Consider the following 23,273-nt stretch of genomic DNA (forward strand, 5'->3'; position numbering starts at 1 on the left):
GCCGGGAAATCGCGTGCGGGGCGGGGTTAACTCGGTGAGCGTGAAGGCGGAGCCTTTCCCAAGGAGGCGGGGCGGGCGCGAGGCGGAGATTGGGGCGGGTCTCCCGGGACCTGTTGATCGCAGGTGTCACTGTCCTGACTGGCCCTTGGGTGTTGGGGCGTGTGCGCATGCTCCGTGCTCCGGGTCGAGCTCTGGGCGGCGATACCAGACGCCACTGCTCCAGTTCCCGGTGAACCTCGGCTACGGTGGCAGCTGTTAGTTATCAGCCGGGTGTTGGCGTGAGGCAGAGCTGGGCCAGCGGGAAGTAGCCCTGTGGAAGTGGAAGGCCCGTGTTTCTCTACCTGGACCGCACGCTCCGCTTGTTAGGAGGGCAGAGCTCAAGGTAAGTCTCCGAAACTAGTCTCTAGATAGAGATCCAACGACTGGAGACCCCGGGCCTGAGTGGGAGACCCCAGTTTCAGCGCCAGACCTTGTCTCTCCCCTAGCAGCAGCCCTGTGACATCCTCCGCTCCTGCTCCGCGGACTTTTCGCCCGGGTTCAGGCGCCCGAGGGCACGCAGCCTACCCGCCTCCTGCCCGTCACGTCCCGGCCTGGCGAAGATGCCTCTGGGCAGGCTGGAGGCGCGCGGGAGGCGAAAGGAGGTGCTCAATTTACTGGGTCGTGGCTGTTCTTACTGCTGTGTTTGAGGGCGGGCAAGAGGCAGAACCTGGAGTCCAGATGGGTGCGTTGGGATTGTGACTATAGCTTACTTGGCCCCTGCGCCTTGCTTGCGAAGCCACTGCCACTCCCGAGCAGCAGCTCTATAAAGGGGTCCAGATGGTTATGTTGTCCTCCTTGGAGAAGAGAGATGACTGGATACGTAAGAATCTTTGGGCTGGTGGTTTCTGGTTGGTAGTAGTAATTTATGAAGTTAATGTTTAGCTTTTAGACAACAACTTATGGGACATTTACCAAACTACTTTTAAACATCGTTGGAGAACAGGAAGTACTTGTACAGGTGTACTAGGGAGGCCTTCTAAAGACTGCAATCTGAGCATGTTCTGAGGTTTTGTTATCTTGCTGCAAGGTTTTCTGTATCAATGCAAAGTCTGATTAATGCTTGCAAAATGTACTGGAAGGCTTTATTTGTTAGACAGCAGAGTATGCCAGAATGTTTCCTTATCTGGAAAAATATATATATACTTTTGCACTGGATTTTCAAGGCTATTGTGAGGGATGTTTAAACTTCGGAAGTTCTTTGTAATTAGGGTCTGATTCGCTTTTAACTCTGTTCTTTAAAAGAACATTGCTAATTCTCAGTGTTTAAAGGAAGTAACAAGTACTAACAAAATTCTGATTGAAATGAGCTTTTGGCTAAATGGGTACTTGTTAGTTTAATTTTCTATTTTTGGTTTCCTGATGATGGCCTAGGCAAAGCTCCTTCATCCTGTGAAGGAGAAATTAGAAAAATAAAACTTACTTTGTAAAAGTAATACATGATTTATCTGCCATTGTCATAAGAATTCAAATAGACAAACTCAACTGTAAGTAAGAGTTAATTACAGTTTGGAAAAAACACAGGTTTTGTTTTTGTTTTACATTTTGGAGGCTCTTAAAATGAGCTTTTTTGGACAATTTGTCTACGTTCGTGATTACTGGTAATAAGCTATAAAGTGATTTATTTAAGTTTGTTCACAAATTAAACTCATTGGTAGTTATGTGTATTTTTTCCTGCAGTGTAGAAAATAAGTAATCAAGAACACCTTTTTTTCTTTATTAGTTAAAACTTTTTATAAACATATGTAGATTGTATATTGTTCATGAAACTTGACACTAGTTGTCAACCCATTAATATTCTCTAGAAGATACAAAAAGAAGTTTTTTAAAAGATAGCTATTTTAATATGGGAGGGGTACCGTTCTCCACCGTGTTTGTTCTCTTCCTTAAAAAAGAAAATCTCTTCAAAATTTTTTATGATTTTACAATGTACTGATTCAAGATTTTTTTGTATTATATTTAGTGTCAAATAAATGTTTCTTTTAAACTGTAGTATCAAACACAATTTTAGAATTATGGTTTAGAAATCTTAGCAAGACAAAGAGTTAAAAAGTAAAAATTCTGATTTATTTTAAGGTGATATGCCCATTAAAGAGTCAAAATGAGAGTTATTTTTATCTTCCCTGTTGATACTGTTTGGAACTCACCTACCATGCTAGGGAGGATGTTGCTGTACCCTACAATTTTCCAAAAGTATGTTTGAAATCTATAAAGTGGTAGATTAAGTTATCCTACAAAGACATTTAGTTACTACAATACTGAGCAGATCTTGTTATTTGACAGCTTTAACTATAAGGTGTTTCTTAATTATAGATCCCAAAGACAACCTACAGTGAGGTCGTTTATGTAGTGCACCTGAAAGTATTCTGAATACAGAGCGTGCTAGGTGTGCTGGGGCCCAGAAGATTGTCTAGCCTACTAGTACTCATGAGCTCTTGGATTAAGGGAGGAACTGTACTAGTAGATGTCATGTTTGGAGAACTAGCTAGAGATTAGTGATGATACAAATATAGCATTAGTATATTATTAATTTTGTACAGATGAAATGATGTTAGAAAATTTTGCATTACAACAGATGCACATAGTAGGAACAAGAAATGGAAGCAGCCTGTTCTACCACAAATAAAACCTTCAAAAGTTATTTAAACTTTTAAATATTAACTTTATATAATATCCTAATCTTGGTAATTTATTATGAGCTTTTTTTAAGGTAATAGGAATATTACATATATATGGGGGGTGCTCTTTAGGTAAGAAGTGTCTATTCTTTGCTTTTCCAAGTTAACTGATACCCTCTATCAAGAATTCTTAAAGGAGGGTCCATGATTTGAACTGTAGTCTGTGGTTAGAACTGAATTTTAACATAATTGATGAATTATATTATGAATTTTATTTTACGCATTTACAAACGTTTTCCCGCGGAGTCCATAGGCCTCATTAGGCCACCAAAAGTGTCTCTGACATACACAAAAATGCTACAAACCATTGCATGTGGTTGAAGAATTTTTGTTTTATGAGTCACTTCAGAAAAGTTGCTGCTTATATTCATATTTGTAATTCATCAGATAATAAAATATTATGCAACATAAACCATGTTTCAGTACCTAAACTATCATTTCAGTTATCCGAATTGTGATATTTTTTTAATTAATTTGGTGTTTTTGAGCACATTTTGTAAATGTAACCTCTGTTTACTTCTATTTTGTAAATATTGACCTGCAGAAAGCATTTTGAAGAAATACTTTTCCTTTGGAATTTGGAACCTCCAAATTCCAAACTTTTTTTACTTCCTTTTTGTGATTTTCTGAGTTAGCAAATTTATTCAATGAACATTTATTGACCTATTGTATGCTAGGCACTAGAGAATCAAAAATCAATGAGACAAAGGTAAAGTAGTCAGAAATATGAGGTCTTCCTTTTCTGAGCCTCATCTCAGCCTGTTCCCAATCCTCCCCCAAACTGAAATGAATTTCCAAAGATCCAATAGTTCTTGTTTTCTTACACCTTACCTTTGTAAGATACCATTTCTCCTCCTTCCATTACCCTTTCAACTTACTGGTCACCCATACCACACCTATGAAGTATTTTCTAAGCCAGCAAAGGACAGTAGATTACTTCATTTTTGTGTTACCAATGCACTTTGTACATTTCTTTTAAAACTCTGTACTGTGTTTCTGTAGAGGGAACGCGGAGTAAGAGAACCTGGAGATGATGGTATGTGTGCTGTCATCTCAGGTGTACGGAGAGTACCATATGGACACCACGGAGGGTGGTAGGCAGGCAGAGGAGCTTTACTCCGGGACCCAGAGACATGATGAGAGCAGTGTCCAGATGTATTTTGGGTGCTCTAGTTATGTTTTATGGCTGGATGGATCATGTTATTTATGAATTAAAGTTCTCATTAAGGAAGTTTGTAGTTATTTTTCTGAAAAGTGGTACATAGGTTGAATTTTTCTAAATTAAATCTCTTTTGTTTGCATTGTTATTCCAGAGTTGCTTTCCATTTATTTCCGATGCATTGCCTTCTAATGTTTTAACTTAATTTCTCTTTCTCTAGTCCAAAAGGTTGTAAATGAATGTTTAAAACAATACTGTGATGAATCCATTTGTAAAGTGAAGCATTCCCAAACACTTTTTTTTGTAAATTAGAATTTTTCATGTTAAGTTTCTTACAGTAGGATAGCTCTGTAAATGAAATTGTTTTATTTTCTACTAAGAATAACTTATTCACAGATACTAAAATTTAGAAATTGATACTTTATTGTACAATTTATCTGATCTAACTAAGGCTATAGTCAAGATTGATACATCAGTGTAAGGAAATGGAGAAAGATAGCAAAATGAGATATGTATAATACAGCTTTTACTTTCTTTTCAAATGTTTCTGTATATTATTAAAGACCATTTACCTCAAAGGTAGTGTTGCTGCTATCATTATAGTTAGCTTACATTTATTGAATGCCTGCTTATTTTGGGCATTTATTGGGTATTTTATACATGGTTTATGATATTTAACAACTATGAACCTTTTTATATCATTATGATTATAGATTATGTAACTGATATGATTTTAATGATTGAATAGTTGAGTAATTTTCTGTGATGCTAGAAGCTTTATCATTGGTGGAATGAATAATTGTGGGACACTTGAGATCAGTATTAGACCATGGATTCTGTCCTTGTCAAGAACCTATCAGGGCATTCTTTGTCCACCAGATGTCTTCTAAACTTCTTGGCCTGCAAAGTAAAACTCTTGCCCCTCTCATGGTGGCCTTCCGTTTCAAGCAGGATGTTTGAATTCTGGAAGACTTTTCCTCCTATATAGTATGTTGTATAGGCCTGAAATAATCCTACCTCCTTGGCAATAGTACTGACAATGATGTAGCTGCCACTTGGTGGGAGATTGTCCTGAGTCTTGATTGCCTAGGTCATCTTTGGTATAGGAGCACTGATTTGTTGATTGAGGTTTCACTTTATTTCCTGAGCTTTCTTTAATAAATATTTAGTGAGTACTTACCGTGTACTGTGCACTGTTTTACATGCCTGGGATTCCCTTTACATTCTAAGATGATTGAGAGGAGAAACAATAATAATCCTAGTAAGTCAGTTATATAGTATATAAGATGGTGATAAATGCCAAGGAGAAAAGAAAGGTGGTAGAGCAGGGTAAGGGGAGTTGGGAGTGTGGAGTGGAGGTTGTGGTTGCAATTTTAAATCAATATAGGCCTCATTTAGAAGGTGTTTTTTGAACAGAGCAATCCCGAAGGGAGCCAGGGAGAAGTCATGTGGGTATCAAGGGGAAGTGTGTTCCAGGCAGAAGAATAGCCACTTTAAAGCAGGTGTTTGCATGGTGTGTTCAGAAACAAGGAGGGTGATACAACTGCAGTGGAGAAAGTATAGGAAAAGTATTTAGAGGTGAAGGTGAGGGGATGGGCAGGTGTGACATAGTAAGAAATATATACAGTATTTGATCTCTGGCACCATTTTCTGGCACACAGCCTCTAAAACCCTTGGAATCTCTGGAAGCAATAAATGTGGTTTTTTTTGCATGCTAATGAGATGACTGGTGGTTCAGAGCTCCTAGATAGCCTTAGGAGGGGGCGCTAGTTGCCAGGGGAACCAACTGTGTGATTAGAGGAATTGAACTTTCAGCCTGTCCACCTCCCTCCACTTCCAGGGAGGGGAGCGCTGTGGATTTCGAGCTAATCACTAATGGCTAGTGATTTAATCAGTTGTGCCCTGTGTAATGAAGCCTCCATAAAAAATCCTAACTGAAGGGATTTGGAGAGCTTTTGGATTGTTGAACATAGGGAGGTGCCGGGAGGGCAGTATGTCTGGAGAGGGCATGGACATTCCATCCCCCTTCCCACATACCTTACCCTTTGCCTGTCTTCCATCTGGCTGTTTCTGAGTATCTTTTCATAATAAACCTCAAGTCTAGTCGGTAAGCTGTTTTCCTGAGTTCTGTGAGCCATGCTAGCAAATTAATTGGATCCATGGAGAATGTCATGGGAACCTCCAAATTATAGGCAATTAATCAGAAATACAGGTAACAACTTGGGACATGTGATGAGCAGCTGAAGTGAGAGGGATGGTCTTTTGGGACTGAGCCCTTGTCTTGGGATTTGACACTGACTGCAGGTAGATAATGTCAAAATTGAGTTAAATTGTAGGTATTGTGTTGGTGTCCACTGAGAATTGGAGAATGGCTTGTTGTGGAATTACACATCTGGTCTCATTAGTGCAGTGAGAGTATAGAAAAAAGTGTTTTTTACTTTTGGCAGGTAGTATAGGGCCTTGCAGTCCATTGTAAAGACTTTTTGGGTTTTAATCTGAAGGTAATAAAGACCCATGAAAGATTATAAGGAGGGGGATGACATTATGATTTAATTTTAGATGGCTCTTTTTGCCTGTTCTTGAGGGTAGGTTTTGTTGGGTAAGGGCAGCGTCTAGGAGACAATTAGGCTATACTAGCAATCCAGGCAAGATTTGATGATGGATACGTCGAGAATAGTAGAAGCGAGAATAGTAGAAGTGGAGGGGGTGAGAATTGGTCACATTCTGACAGAGGTAGGTGAGAAAGCAGAGTCAAAGATCATAGCAAGATACTTGTTCTCAGCAACTGGAAAGACAAAGTTACCATCAAATGAGATGAGGGGGAAGATATAGGCAAAGCAAGAGTTCCGTTTTGGCCTTTGTCAAGGCAAAGAAATGTTAGGTTATGCCTGCTTTGGCATAATTGGCTTCTGAAGTCGTATCTTAAAACAGATTGCTATAAGCCATTGTCTTTAATGTTCATACTCTATATTCTGGATACACATGAACTCATGTCTTTCTCTGGTTAGTTATCAGTGGGAACTAGTGAGTAGGTAAAAGCCATGAGAGATAAAGCATAGTTCTTTTTTAGATGAAAAGAAATAGTGCAAAAAATTACAGAACATTGGGAATTACTTAAAATTTGCTGTTTTTGTTTGTGGTGGTACAGTATTTTCTTATGACTTTAATCTCATTTTCTGTCTTTGTTTTATAAATGTTCTAGTACACTCTTCTCCAATACCTCCATTTGTGGGGTGACAGTGGTTTTGTGTGTCAAAGGATATCTGTTCTTCAGTTGTATCTTCCTTACTCTAATCCTTCAATTTACAGAAGTCAAGATACCTCTATAATGAATTAGGCTTTTAATTGCTTCACCTTGCTATACCTCTTCACCTTGCTATCGAGTTATTGAAAATGAAACCTTGAATACTTTTACTAGTTAGGTGAACAGTTGTAGTGTACCAATAAAAAGTCTTCAGTGTGTCTTTGAGTTGCTGTATTGCTTATTAGTGAAAAGATGTTAAAATGAAATTTTACTTTATAGTTTGATGGTTAGGCCAGGATACTATTAAAAATATATTTCAGTAGCTTTATTAGCAGTGATTTTATGTAGGATTATGGGTATTCTATATTTTCCCTATGCAGTACTTCTATGTTATTTTAAAAATCTATGTAATATTTTATAATCAAAACAAATCCCAATAAACGTAAAAGAACAAAGGAATTTCATAGCTTTATTAGCTCTTTTATTAGTTTTCTAGGACCGCTGTAGCAAAGCAGAACAAAATGAATGACATAAAACAATAGAAATTTATTCTCTCACAGCTCCAGAGGCTGGAAGTCCAAAATCAAGGTTGGCAGAGTTGTTTTCTTTCAAGGGCTCTGAGCAGAAGCCTTCCTTTCTCCTTTTTGCTTCTGGTGGTGGCTGTCAATCCTTGGTGTTTCCTTACCTGTAGTTGTATCACACCATTCTCTGCCTGTCATTAAACAGTATTCTCTCTGTGTGTTTCTGTCTCTTTTAATGATAACTGCTAGCCTTATTGGATAAGGGCCCACACTAATGACCTCATCTTAACCTCATTACATCTGCAAAAGCCCTATTTCCAAGTATTCACAGGCACTGGAGGTTAGGACTCTAATATGCCATTGGGTGAATACAATTCAATTTGTTTTCTAGCTTAATATTCATTTTTAAATCAATTGAAGAAAAGGGAACACGTCCAAACTCCTTTTTATGAGGCCAGCTTTACCCTGATAACAAAGATAAATAAGGACACTACAAGGAAAGAAAATATAGGCCAATATCCCTGGCAAGTATAGATGGAAAAATTCTCAGCAAAATGTTAACAAATCAAATTCAGTAGCATATTGTAAGGATCATGTACTATGATCAAGTGGGATTTATTCCTGACGTGCAAGGATGGTTCAATATTTGAAAATCAATAAATGTCATATACCACATTAAAGAAAGGAAAAATTAGATGCAGAAAAGCATTTAACGAAATTTAATATCCTTCCAGTATAAAATTTCTCAACAAAGTGGGTATAGAGGGAATGTGCCTCAATATAATAAAAGCCATTTATGACAGTTACACAGCTGACATCATTTTTAATTATGAAAAGGCAAAAGCTTTTCCTCTAAGATCAGAAACAAAACAGGGTGCCCATTCTCACCACACCTATTCAACATAGCACTGGAAGTCCTAGCCAGAGCAGTTAGTCAAGAAAAAGAAATAAATGGCATCCAAATAGGAAAAGAAGAAGTGAAACTATTAAGGCTCCAGCAGGAACTGTTAGAACTAATGCTCGAATTCAGTACAGTTACAGGATACAAAATCAATGTAGAGAGATCAGTTGTATTTTTATTCAGTCAATTTTATCTGAGCCTAAAATTGCAATATCAAATTTCATTTATTGTTTTCTGGTATGTCGTATTTATTTAAATTTTTTGTGTGTGTATACACGTACATAACTTATATAATGTGTGAATTATTAAGATACATACTATCGGTTTTTTTCGTACAGGCTTTTTTTTTTCACTTTTATTTTCAAGTTTGGCTGTCCATCCCCATTTTAATAAAACATATACACACTCTTCCTTGTTAAGAAGTTCATGTAAAGCGTATATATTTTTTCACATATGTTTTACAAAAATGGGATTATATTACATTTCTGCATTTTGCCTTTGTCACTCAAAAACACCCTCTTATATAATTATGTTCCTGTTTATGGATATTCATTTTGATTCTTTCCTTATTTATTGCATCTACATAATATAGCTCAAAAAGGTAATACTTTTGGGGGGGCATAGAATCTCAGTATTAGAGCTTTTAGATTGAAGGGTGTTTGTTTTGGGGTGCCTGGGTGGCTCAGTTGGTTGAGTGTCCAACTCTTGATTTTGGCTCAGGTCACGTTCCCAGGGTTGTAAGATCAAGCCTCATGTCAGGTTCTGTGCTGAGTATGGAGCCTGCTTAAGATTCTCTCTCCCTTTCCCTCTGTCCTTTTCCCCTTCTCTCTCTATCTCTCTCAAATGGAAAAAAAAAAAAAAAAAAAAAAAAAAAAAATAAATAAATAAATAAATAAATAAATAAATGTTTTTAAATTTAACGGTTGTTGCCAGGTTGATATAATATTTCTGCAAGGGTAGTACAGTATAATTACATGTTTTATTAGTCAACAAGAAGAGAAAGCACTTCTTTCCGTTTATCCCAACCAACAGTGTGTCTTTTAACTTTGCAAGCCTGATAGAAACAAAGTACTTTCATAATGCCTCTGTGTTGAGGTCTCCAAGATCCCTCTCATTCCCAGGTTTGGTGATTTTGTAAAACTCCGAGTACTCAGCATATAGTATTTCCTGGTATGCTTTATTAATTAGGGCAAAAAGAAATAAAGCAAAATCAGCAAATGGGGAGCGATCATGGGGTGATGTCTGATGGAAATCAGGCACAAGTTTCTCACAATTTTATTCCAGCGGAGTCACAAAAAACACACGAATTCCTCCAGCACCAAATTGTGGTGACAAGTAAAGTGTTGTCTGTCAGAAAGCTGTTTAGAGACTCAGTGCATAGGGTTTTATTGGAGTAGTCACATAGTTATCCTCTGCTTCATAGGTTATCAAAATTCCATACTTCCAGAAGGAAAGCAGGTGTTCAGGATAAAACGCAGTTCAGGCACAGTAACCAGCACTCACTAGTTATTGTGGTGGGAATCCTCTCAAAAATTTAAATTCCAAAAGCCTAAAACCTTGCAAACAGGCCTTTCTGAGATGGCAATCTCTGGTCTTGCTATGTTGTCTTTTTTCTTTTTTCTTACGTAGTTTTATTGAAATATAATTCACATATCATACAATTTACTCATTGAAAGAGTACAATTCAGTAGTTTTTAGGCAGACCTATCACCACAATTTTAGAACATTTTCATCATCTCGAGAAGAATCCTTGTATCCTTTAGCTGTTACTCTTCCCTTCTCATCTCTATAGCCCCCATTTCTCCAGTCAAAGCAACCACTGACTGTCTCTAGATTTCTCTGTTCTGGACATTTTGTATCGATGGAAACATAACGTGTGGTCCTGCATGACTGACTTCTTTCACTTAGCAAAGTGTTTTCGGTGTTCATCCATATGGTAGTATGAAAAGTACTTCATTTCTTTTTTTTTTTTTTTAAATTTTTTTTTAACATTTATTTATTTTTGGGACTGAGAGAGAGATAGAGCATGAACAGGGGAGGGTCAGAGAGAGAGAGGGAGACACAGAATTTGAAACAGGCTCCAGGCTCTGAGCTGTCAGCACAGAGCCCGATGTGGGGCTCGAACTCACGGACCGCGAGATCATGACCTGAGCCGAAGTCAGACGCTTAACCCACTGAGCTACCCAGGCGCCCCAACTTCATTTATTTTTATAGCTGAATAATATTCCACTGTTAGAGTATGTATACACACGTAACATGCTCATACCATATGTTGTTTATCCCTTCCATTAGTTGATGAACATTTGGGTTTCCACCTTTTGGCTGTTGCAAACATTGCTTTGTTAGCCCTTTTCTGCATAACCTCCCGAATATTTATTGAAAACATAAATGTAGAATCATATTTGCATTCCTGGAATAAACCCTCCTTGACTATTCTTTTCAATAGTGTATATTATCCTTTGACACATTGATGCATTATGTTTGCTAGTGCTTTATTTATGAGTTTTATATCCAAGTCACATTAGTCTGAAATTTATCGTGTTTTGATATTCAGGTTATGTTAGCTTCATGAAATGATTTGGGATACTTTGTATATTATTTTTCCTGTGCCCTGCAATAATATACCATTAGAATTAACAGTTCTTTAACTTTTAGATAAAATTGAACTTTGAATCCATGTGATCCAGATGGCATTTGCAGTGGGAGAACTTTTGTTTCCACATTGTTCTAGGTTTCGGAAATATTTTCTACTTTATCTTGGCTTGATTTTGTTAATTTGTATTTTTTGGGGAAATTACCCTTTCCTTTAGATTTTGAAAGTTATTGCCATAAAACTTAAGTGATATTCGTTTATCGTTCTTTTGGTTGCTTCTGTATCTGTGGTCATTTCTCATTTATCAATTTCCTTGGTGTTTATATATCTGTTTCTTTTTTTCCTTAATCAAGCTTGTGAAAATTTTGTCTGTTATATTAGTTTTTACAAAAGTTTATTTTTTGATTCATGTTTTCTTTCTTTTTAAAATGTTTATTTTGAGAGAGAGAGAGAGCGAGTGAGCTTGCGTGTTGGGGGGGGGGGTGGGCAGAGAGAGAGAGGGAGACAGAATCCCAAGCAGGCTGTACACTCAGCACAGAGCCTGACACAGGGCTCAATCCCACCACCCTGGGATCGTGACCTGAGCCAAAATAAAGAGTCGGACGCTTAACTGAGCCACCCAGGTGTCTCCATTTCTATTGTTTGCCAATAAATGGGCTTGAAAATCTCTTTTTTCTCTCTCTTTTCAGTTTAAGGCTTCATAACTTTCATCCTACTTCCTTCCCCACATCATGTGTGGATTTTTTTGAGTTATGTATTCTCTGTGAGTTTTTTGGCTTTTAATTGTGGAAAAATCATAGTCATTTTTAAAAGTGTTTACTCAATTTACTTTTTCTGGGAATTCTTTTAGATAGTATTGGTAGTTTTAGATTTCACTCATGCCTTTTAGCTTTTTTGAAATGCTTATATTTTCCACTTCTTTACTCCTTTTTTAGTACTTGCAGGAAAATTTCCTGATCTGAGCTTATTGCTTCTTAATATGGTTTTCACTTCTATCCATTTTGCTAGTTAAGTCATTCTTTTGCAAAATTGCAGTATTTTAAAAAGCTGCCATATTCAGTTGGTGGATATTTATTGTTTATTTTAAATTTGTATTCCCTTCGGTCTGTTTATTCTGTTTCCTATGTTGTAAAATGTTCAGTTTGCTGCTACTCCTCAAGTGTCTGGTTATCTTTTTCCTGGAGTACAACCAAATTACAAACTAATAATGTTTACATGAGAAGGGTGAACTCTCATTTGTGTTTATTCAAATGATTTCAGTGAGTAGAGGTAGGTTGTGAGTAGAGGGGCTTGATCTGGAGTGATGCAGCCTGAGAGAACTGTTACCCAGCCTAGCGGCATGATTTTTTCCAGATCCTACTAATCTCTGTTCTATTTGTGAAGTAGGCATGAGAGAAGAACACACAGGGCCCTTGCAGGTCCCCGTACTTGTTACCAGTTCTCAAACTGGTTGTGCTCTAGTGCTTTTCTGTTGTTATGTTATAATCTCCCTTACACTCCAGATGGCACTAGCGTGGTAGCTGAACTTTCCTGTTTCATTGCATTGTGTGGGGTGAGAATTCTCTGCCGAGAGCAATGTGAAGAAAGGAAAAGGTCCTACCTAGAAAGCTCTTTTCCAGTCTGTAGCACTTGTCCCTTTCTATTTCTTAGCTGCTGTTTCCCTCCCACTTTAGAAGCCAGTTACTTTGGTGTCCTTAAGGTTTCTTCCTGTTTCTCATTTGGCTACCTATTCCTTTTGTATAATCTCCAGACTTGGGCTGGGGTTAGGGAGCAGAGGGCATATACTAGTTTGACATCTTGCACAAGAGTGGAAGCCACAGTATTTTAAAATTATCTGTTTGTGTGTTTGCCCTTCACCAAAGTAAGGTCATTAAAGGGAGGGGTTGTTTTATATACTTCAGCACAGTTCATGATGCAAACCTGGTGCCTAGTAAATGATGAAAGAATATCATTTTAATAGGATTCTTTCATTAAAAATACAAATTTACTACCAATGTAGAGCTCCTTTAATGTTGTAATATTATGCTTTTATTAAAAACTTAATTTATATTAAATATTTGGGGATCATTTAGATCACTTTAGGGAAGGTTGAAATCCACAGAGTTAAAAAGGAGACAACTAACATAGTATAGTGTTTTAGAATTCTTGAAACATTTAATCTATGTTAATTGGGGCTATTATTGTTATCTCCATTTGATAGATGAAGAAGCTGTAAATCAGAGAGGATAAGGATTTATCTAAGACCAAACAGCTAGTAAGTGATGAGCGAATATGTTGGGCTGGAAATAAGCCCTGGCTTTAAGTCTTTATATAAGATGCTTCTTTATTCCTCAATGCTTTCCTTAGTGGGCATTTGACCATTGGTATTGAACTGATCTATCTCATTCTTTCGTAGGTTTTTGTGCTTTGAAAAAGAGTTTAAAGCCAAAGTCCTCACAGAGGTTTTTCAGTACCCCCACATGATCTGTTCCCATCCCTCCTTTTCATCTTCTCTGTTCTTTGTTCACATTTCTCCTGCCACATTGGATAGCTTACTATTTTCCCAACATGCTAAGCATGCTATTCACTCTGTTGGGAATGTCTTTTTCCCAGGTGGTATCTTCACCTCCTTCAAACATTTGTTCAAAGGCAACAATCTGCAACTAGACTTTCCATGACTATCCTGTTTAAAAGTGCAAACTGTCTCACATTATATGCATTTTCCACCCTCTTTCCTTGCATTGTTTTTCTGTTAGCACTCAGCACATAGCTCTTCTAGTACAAGTTACAAGTTGTTACTCATTGTATTAGTGTCTGTCTGCCTTTCCTCATTCTTAGTCCAGTGCCTGGCGGAATACCTGGCTCAGTAAATGTTTGTTGAGTGAATGAATATAAGAAGGAAATTTAATTGATTAAACAAAACTTATTAATAATACTTGTTTTATTTTTAAAATTTTATTTATTTAACTAATCTCTACACTCAACTTGGGGCTTGAACTCATGACGCTGGGATCAAGAATTGCACGCTTTTTTGACTGAGCCAGCCAGGCACCTCAGTGATAATTGCTTTTAATTAAATTTAAAGTCTTTTTAGTCAAGAACATGCATTTGTGAATAATGTAGAAATTTACTTTAGTTCACCAAGATTTGTTTATCAATTTAAGGTTTCTTCTGAGTTATTTTGTTTATTTTTTATTTAAAAAATTTTTTTCTTAATATTTATTTTTGAGAGGCAGCATGAGTGGGAGAGGGGCAGGGAGAGAGGGAGACACAGAATCCAAAGCAGGCCCCAGGCTCCGAGTTGACAGCACAGAGCCAACGCAGGCTCAACCCCACGAACCGTGAGATCATGACCTGAGCCAAAGTTGGAAGCTTAACCGACTGAGCCACCCAGGCGTCCCTCTTCTGAGTTATTTAATGCATATCAATTTGTGTAAAATCTCCTGGGTTTCTTGGGAAAATGATATGATTCTGTGTAAGAAAGATAACATAGAATGTCTGTGTAAGTATTTGTTTTAATAAGCAAGGCAATTTAGTGTTGACAACAAAGTTAGTACTTTTGAAAATACTACCTGAGATCTAATTTAATTCTAGTTTTCTGTAAAATATTTTCCTTATGAAACCACTCACCGTTGAAATGTTCAAGTTGGTTGTGATTGATGTCACATGGGTATTTTTTAAAAGTTTTTAATGAAGAATAATGTTTTCATTTTCATATTTTAGAACATTATTAGTTATAATCCTCCTTGGGTATATATTCGGTATTTGTGTTCAAATAGTAAGGTAGCAGTTTTCTTGATTAGCCTTTACTTTTATTTAAACATCTATTTTCTTTCTTGTAGATTTGCTTTGAAGTCACTTTGATAACAAATATGGAGTCACCTTTGATAACTTCACCTGGGAAAGAGAATCTTCTTATTAAAAAAACATAAGGAAAACAAATGACCAAAGGAATCGTGCCAAATGTGAACTCGACATCTTTTTGTATCATCTGGTTTTTAAATCATCAAGACAAATGGCTTGTACTTCAAAGAAAATTATTTGTTCATTGACATTGTTTTTAGCAGTTTAAAAAAAAAATCTTTTTTTTTACCTTAACTATACAACTCTCTTATAAAATTAAACACATATAAAAATTTTAAGGTCATGTTTAAAATAGCTTTCGTTTTTAGAACTTCAGTGTTTGTGTACCCTATTTTTGCTTGACGAAGTCATCAAAAATTTACAGCAACAGGAAAGATATGGACTTGGAAACTTATGTTATTATAATTGACTGCATTGAATTTAAGTGGACAATTCAAGACATCATCCCTTTTATCATCAGAAATATCATGTAAAATATATAATTCTTAGCTTTAATGTAAACAGAGTTTCTTGAAAATGGCATGGGTGAAATTCTTACGGAAACCTGGTGGCAATCTTGGAAAAGCTTATCAACCTGGAAGTATGCTGTCCCTGGCCCCTACCAAAGGCTTGTTAAATGAACCAGGACAAAACAGCTGCTTTCTTAATAGTGCTGTACAGGTGAGACCATAATTTCTTGTTTAATTTTCAAAAGTGCTTTTCAAGAAGTCCTTTGTTTAATGTTTCTTATACTGTAAATTAAGAGTAAAGTTATTGACTGGAAAGGCTTTTTAATACTACTTTTAATTGTATCAAAAATATTTTGGCTTGGCATTTTTTTTATTATAAACAGAAGTGAATATTATTTGTTTAATATAAATGGGAATGTTTTTGCAACAGAATAATGTATATCTATGCTATAAAAACATCTTTTGACTTAAAATGTTTATTTAGTAAGTTAAAAATATGTTTCTGAAATACATAAAATAGTTTTTTTGAATCAACTAATCTATTCCCCCCCTCCCCCTTTTCTTTTAAATTTTTTTTTTTTCAACGTTTATTTATTTTTGGGACAGAGAGAGAGCATGAACGGGGGAGGGGCAGAGAGAGAGGGAGACACAGAATCGGAAACAGGCTCCAGGCTCTGAGCCATCAGCCCAGAGCCTGACGCGGGGCTCGAACTCACGGACCGCGAGATCGTGACCTGGCTGAAGTTGGACGCTTAACCGACTGCGCCACCCAGGCGCCCCATCTTTTAAAAGGAATCTAGTGGAATCCCCATAGATAGCCTGGGTTGAAATGAGAATGCACAGTTAATTCTCAGGATTCAAACTCCCTTCACCTTCCACTGCGGCCTTAAATTGTCTGTGTGGTATCATAATTTAGACACCACTATTTTAGTGGAATTGAAAATTAATCCATTTTGCTTCAGTCCTTGTTGAAATTCTTTTAAATTAGCAAGTATGTACTAACCTTGCTTTTCTATCAGCATTCTGATATACATTGGGACCCTTAAATGGCAGTTCTTCCCTGGCCTAAAGATCCCACTGTCATTAAGTGCTATGAGAAGTGCAGGAAAATATTTATTGAATGGCACTGGAAATAGGGAGATACTGTATACCAAAAAATCGTGGAATGAAATGCTTTTAATTAAATCAGCTGTGAGAAAGGGCTTCTATCACAAATATTTTTCTGTTAACCCTTTTCTAGGTCTTTTTTTTTTTTTAACATATAGATATGTTATTTTTGTCCTTTTCTCTGGCTTCCAAAATGCAGTATGTAGTTGTGTAAAGCATACTTACATGGTACAGAAAATGGATAAATATTCCAGTGGCAATATATTTTTTTAAATGAACATTCCATTGCTCTTTACCATGAAGGTTATTTATACTCCTCTACATAGTTATTGCTGTTTCTGTTGCTCATCACTCCTTTGTGTAGATCCTGGTATCACTTATTCTCCTTGAAGGAAGTCTTTTAACATTTCTTGTAGGTCAGATCTGTTGTTAATGAGTTCTTTCAGCTTTTGTGTGTCTGGAAAAAAATGTTTCAATTTTGTTTTTGAAAGATATTTTTACTCATTAAAGAAGTCTATCTAAGTTGGCAGTTTATCTCTTTCAGTACTTTAAAGATTTTGGCCCTTTATCTTCTGGCTTGCATTATTTCTAATGAAAAACTGTCATTCTTTGTACCTCTGTATGTAATGTGTCCTTGTTCTCTGGCTCCTTATAAAATTTTCTTTTTTTCACTAGTTTAAAGCAATTTGATATTGATGTGCCTCAACATAGTTTTCTTCATGTTTCTTGTGTTTGGGCTTATTGAGCATCTTAGATCTGTGGGTTTATGATTTTAATCAAACTTGGAAAGTTTTTGACCATTATTTCTGACTGTGTCAGCACAGAGCTCAATGCGGAGCTTGAACTCATGAACCATGAAGTCATGACCTAAGCCGAAGTTGGATGCTTAACTGACTGAGCTACCAGGCTCCCCAACCATTATTTCTTCAAACTTTTTTGTCTCTCTCTTCCTTTGGAGGATTCCAATTATATATAAAAGTGGTTGCCTCAGGTTGTCCCACAGCCCACTGATGCTCTTTTCATTTTTACTCTCAATCTTTTTTTCTTTCTCTTGATTTCATTTTGTGTGGTTTCTATTACTATGTTTTCAACTTCATTAATCCTTTCCTTTTAGTGTCTAATCTATTAATCCCATCCAGCGTATCTTGATTTCAGACATTGTAATTTTACCTCTAGAAGTTTGATCTGGGTCTTTTAAAAATCTTTTTGAAGTCTGTACTTAACATGTTCAGTCTTTTCTATAGTATCTTGAACATTTGAAATATAGTTATTGTTTTAATGTACTTGTCTACTAATTCTGTCATTCTGCAAATTATGGGTTTCAACTGATTTTTATCCTCATTTGGGAATATGTTTTCTTGTTTATTTTAATGTGTAGTAATTTTTTATTGGATGTAAGACATTTTGAGTTTTATCTTGTTGGGTGATGGATATTTTTATATTCCTAGAAATATTCTTGAACTTTGTTCTGGTATACTTTATTTGGAAACAGTTTGATCATTTTACTTTTAAGCTTTGTCAGGCAGTCCCAGAGTTGTGTTTAATCTAGGATTAATTTATCTACTACTGGACAAGACCCTTCTTTCTTTAATCAATTATCTGTGAATTATGAAGCACTCAACTTTGGCTATTGGGAGCAGGCACTGTCCTGGGTGGGTTTGAGTTCTGGGCACTATCCCCTCTAATCTTTTGGAATACTTCTTTCCCCAGCCATAGGTGGTTTCCTCACAGGATTGCCTGAATACTCAAAGGGGACCCTCTGTAGAGCTCTGGTATTTGCTCTGTGCAGCTCTCTCCTCTGCAGTTCTCTGCCTTGAACTTCCACCTCTATCTCTTCAATTCAGGAGATCTGTTGTCGCAGATGTTAAAATGTGTGCCATGTAAACTAATTTTCAAAGCCAATCCTTACTAACAAAACAGTTATTCAAATAGATTTTGTTAAAAAAAGCCTGACTTCATTTTTAAGAATTCAGAATGTAAATATTGTTATGCAGTTTGATGAATACTTTTAAAAACCACTGAGAAATAAATTGTGGAGTATGTCTTGTAAGAAATTACTAAAAGTAGACATTATTAAAATGTACCGTTTTCAGTAGTGACGCACTAATTTACATTCCCACCAGCAGTGCATGAGGGTTATCTTTTCTCCACATCCTTACCAAAACTTGTTATTCTTTTGTCTTTTTTGGTAATAGTCAATCTGATACTTGTGAAATGATATCTTATTGTTTTTATTTGCATTTCCATGTTGAACATCTTTTCATGTGTCTGTTGGCCATCTGTATGTCTTCTTTGGAAAAATATCTATTCAAGTCCTCTGCCCAATTTTTAATTGGGTTGTTGTTGATGTTGATATTAAGTTTTATGAGTTCCTTATATATTTTGGATAACAACCCCCTATCGTATGTATGATTTGAAAATCTCTTTTCCCATTAATTAGGTTGCCTTTTTGTTTTTTGTTTTTTTTGGTTTCTTTTTGTGTTTGTTTTTGAGAGAGAGAGAGAGAGAGAGAGAGAGAGAAAACACGAGTGGGGGAGGGGCACAGAGAGACAGAGACACAGAATCCGAAGCAGGCTCCAGGCTCTGAGCTGTCAGCACAGAGACCTATTATGTGGGGCTCAAACTCACAGACTGTGAGATCCTGACCTGAGCCGAAGTTGGACGCCCAACTGACTGAGCCACCCAGGTGCCCCTGCCTTTTTGTTTTGTTTTTTAAATATTTTTATTTTTAAGTAATCTCTACACCCAGTGTGGGGCTCAAACTTACAACCCTGAGATCAAGAGTCACATGATCTGCCAACTGAGCCAGTCAGGCATCCTCCTTGTTTGGTTTGTTGATGGTTTCCTTTGCTCTGCAAAAGCTTTTAGTTTAATGCAATCCTATTTGTTTATTTTAGCTTTTTTGCCCTTGCCTAAAGAGATTGGTCCAAAAAAAGCGTATTACTGATATCAGATAGAGCTTAGTGCGTATCTTTTCTTCTAGGAATTTTATGGTTTCAGGTTTCACATTCAAGTCTCTAATCCATTTTGAAGTTATTTTTGTATGTCGTGTAAATGTGGTTCAGTTTCATTCTTTCACATGTAGCTGTTCAGTTTTCCCCACACTATCGAATAGACTGTTTTTTCTCCATTGTGTGTTCTTCTTTTGTCATACATTAATTGACCATATAAGCATGGGTTTATTTCTGGGCTCTTTGTTCCATTGACTTATGTGTCTCTGTATTCCTGTGTTTACCATACCATTTTGATTACTATAGCTTTGTAGTATAGTTTGAGATCAGGAGGCATAATGCCTCCAGCTGTGTTCTTTCTTAAGATTGCTTTGGCTACTCAGGGTCTTTGTGGTTCCATACAAATTTTGGGATTATTTGTTCTATTTCTGTGAAGAATGTCATTGCTATTTTGATGAGCATTGCGTTGAATCTGTAGATTGCTTTGGATAGTATGGGCATTTTAAGAATATTAATTCTTCTAATCCATGAGCATGGAATATCTTTCCATTTGTGTCATCTTTGATTTCTTTCAACAAATGTCTTGCAGCTTTCAGAGTACAGTCATACCTCGCTCTATTGTGCTTCACTTTATTACACCTTGCAGGTACTGCCTTTTTTTTTTTTTTTTACCAACTGAAGGTTTGTGCAACCCTATATCAAACACATCTGTGGACACCATTTTTCCGATACCATTTGCTCACTTTGTGTGGCTTAGTCACATTTTTTAAAATCTTGGAGTATTTCAGACTTCTTCATTATTATATTTGTGATGGTGATCTGTAATTACTGGCCTTGATATTACTATTGTAATTGTTTTGGGGCACCACAAACTGCACCCATACGGGATAGCAAACTTAATTGGTTAATATATGTGTTTTAACTGCTTCACTGACTGGCTGTTCCCTCATGTCTCTCCCTCTCTTTGGGCTTCCCTATTCCCTGAGACATAACAACATTGAAATTAGGCCAATTAATAAACCTACAGTGCCCTCTAAGTGTTCAAGTGAAAGGCAGCCTCATGTATCTCACTTTTAAAGCAAAAGCTAGAAATGATTAAGTTTAGTGAGGAAGGCATTGCAAAAGTCGAGAGAGGCTGAAAGTGAGGCCTCTTGTGCCAAACAGCAAAGTTGTGAATACAAAGGAAAAGTTCTCAAGGGAAATTAAAAGTCCTACTCCAGTGAAAATACAAATGATAAGAAAGTGAAAAAGCCTTCTTGCTGAAATGGAAAAAGTTTTAGCAGTCTGGATAGAAGATCAAATCAGCCACAACATCCCCCTAAGTCAAAACCTAATCCAGAGGTAAGCCCTAACTATCTTCAATTCTATGAAGGCTGAGAGAGGTGAGGAATCTGCAGAAGAGATGTTTGAAGCTAGTGGAGGTTGGTTCATGAGGTTTATGGAAAGAAGCCTTTTCTATAACAGAAAGTGCAAAATGAAGCAGCAAGTGCTGATGTAGAAGCTGCAGCAAGTTACCCAGAAGATCTAGCTAAGATAACTCATGAAGGTGGCTACGCTAAGCAACAGACTATCAGTGTAGACAAAACATCCTTCTATAGAAAGAAGATGCCACCTAGAACTTTCGTAGCTAGAAAAGAGAAGTCAAAGCCCAGCTTCAAAGCTTCAAAGGACAGGATATCTTGTTATGGGCTAATGTAGATGGTGACTTTAAATTGAAGCCAGTACTTATTTACCATTTCAGAAATTCTAGGGCCCTTAAAAATTATGTTAAATCTACTCTGCCCATTCCCTCTAAATGGAACAACAAAGATGACAGCACATTGTTTACAACATGGTTTATCAAATCATCCTGCTAATTAATGAGACTATTCAGAAAAAAAAAATCCTCTCAAAATATTACTGTTCATTGACAATGCACTTGGTTACCCAAGAGCTCTGATGGAGATGTACAGTGAGATTAGTGTTGTTTTCATGCCTGTTAACATCCATTCTTCAAGGAGTAATTTTCACTTTCAAGTCTTGCTATTTAAGAAATACATTTCAGAGGCACCTGGGTGGCGCAATCGTTTGAGCATCTGACTTTTGATTTTGGCTCAGGTCATGATCTCAGGGTGGTGAGATTGAGTCCTGCATCAGGCTCGTGCTGGGGATGGAGCTTGCTGAAGATTCTTTCTCTCCCTCTCTCTCTGTCCCTCCCCCCACTTGGGCACTCCATCAAAAAAACAAACAAACAAAAAAACATTTCATAAGGCTACAGCTTTCATAAGGCTATAGGCATAGGCATTGATTCCTCTGATGGATCTGGGCAAGGTAAATTAAAAATACTCTTGAAGACTAATGAATCTAGATGTTACTAAAAACATTCATGATTCATGGAAAGAGGTCAAAATACCAACATTAATAGGTTGGAAGAAGTACATGGATGACTTTGAGGGGTTTACAACTTTAGTAGAGGAGGTAACTGCAGATGTGGAAAAAGTAAGAGAACTAGAATTAGAAGTGGAGCTTGAAGATGTGAATTGCTGCAATCTCATAAAACTTCAGTGGATGAGAACATCTTACAGATGAGCAAAGAAAGTGGTTTCTTAAGATGGAATCTACTCTTGGAAGATGCTGTGAAGATTGTTGAAATGTCAACAAAGGATTTGGAATATTACATAAGCTTAGTTGATAAAGCAGCAGCAGAGTTTGAGAAGATTGAGTCCAGTTTTGAAAGTTCTTCTGTGGGTAAAATTCTGTCAAGCAGTATTGCATGCTACATAAAAATAGTTGGTGAAAGGAAGGCAATGTGGCAAGGTTTATGGTCTTATTTTAAGAAATTGTGAGAGTTACAGCTCTTTTAGAATTTGTCTAGCAGGGTTTCCAGTCCTTACTGGAAGACAACCCCACCCCACCACTGCCAAAAAAAAAGAATTGTACAACCACCCCAGCTTTATACAACCACTACCCTGATCAGTGAGCAGCCATCAACATTGAGGCAGGACCCTCCACCAATAGAATAATTACAACTTTCTGAAAGCTCAGATGATGGTTATCATTTTTGGCAATAAAATATTTTTAAATTAAGGTATGTACATCGTTTTTTAGTCCTAATGCTATTGCACATGTAATAGATGACACCATAGGGTAAACATAGCTTTTATATACACTGGGAAACTAAAAAGTTTATTTGACTGGTTTATTGCAGTATTAGCTTTATTGTGGTGGTCTAGAACTGAACCTGCAATATCTCAGAGGTATGCCTGTACAGGTCTTTCACCTCCTTTGTTAAATTTATTCCTAGGTATTTTATTTTTGTTGATGCAATTGTAAATGGTATTGTTTTCTTAATTTCTCTTTCTGATAGCTCATTATTAGTATATAGAAATGACTGATTTCTACATGTTAATTTTGTGACTTTACTAAATTCATTCTAAGAGTTTTTTGGTGGAGTCTTTAGGGTTTTCTATGTATAGTATTACATCATTTGCAAATAGTGACAGTTTCACTTCCTTTCAACTTGGATGCCTTTTATTTCTTTTCTTACCTAATTGTAGTGGCTAGGACTTCTTGAATAACAATGACCAGAGTGGGTATTTTTGTCTTATCCCTGATCTTAAAGGAAAAGCTGTCAGTTTTTCACTGTTGAGTATGTTATTCTATGTCATATATGGTCATTGTTATGTTGAGGTATGTTTCTTTTATATTTAACTTTGTTGAGAGTTTTTATCATAAATGATGTTGAATTTTTGTCAGATGCTGTTTCTGTATATATTAAGATCATAAGATTTTTGTTTTGTTAATGTAGCATA

The 23,273-nt window shown here is 36.6% G+C and overlaps 1 protein-coding gene and 1 non-coding gene across 2 annotated transcripts in view; both read left to right on the forward strand.

The window, feature by feature from the left end:
* Positions 1 to 220: 220 nt before the first annotated feature.
* Positions 221 to 23,273, forward strand: part of USP53 (ubiquitin specific peptidase 53) — a 63,116-nt gene continuing 40,063 nt past the window's right edge. Inside the window, exons 1-2 of the mRNA XM_047091679.1 lie at positions 221 to 382; positions 14,954 to 15,635. Of these exons, the coding sequence (XP_046947635.1) occupies positions 15,492 to 15,635 (144 nt within the window). The 5' untranslated portion in view covers positions 221 to 382; positions 14,954 to 15,491. The remainder of the gene's footprint in view (positions 383 to 14,953; positions 15,636 to 23,273) is intronic.
* Positions 22,306 to 22,370, forward strand: LOC124521453 (U7 small nuclear RNA). Its single transcript, XR_006964535.1, has one exon. It is a non-coding gene; the product is annotated as a U7 small nuclear RNA (small nuclear RNA).

Source organism: Lynx rufus, unplaced genomic scaffold (genome assembly GCF_022079265.1).
Source record: "Lynx rufus isolate CCGP_SWC_20201006 ecotype Redwood Valley unplaced genomic scaffold, mLynRuf1.p SCAF_3, whole genome shotgun sequence".
Taxonomy (NCBI): Eukaryota; Metazoa; Chordata; class Mammalia; order Carnivora; family Felidae; genus Lynx; species Lynx rufus.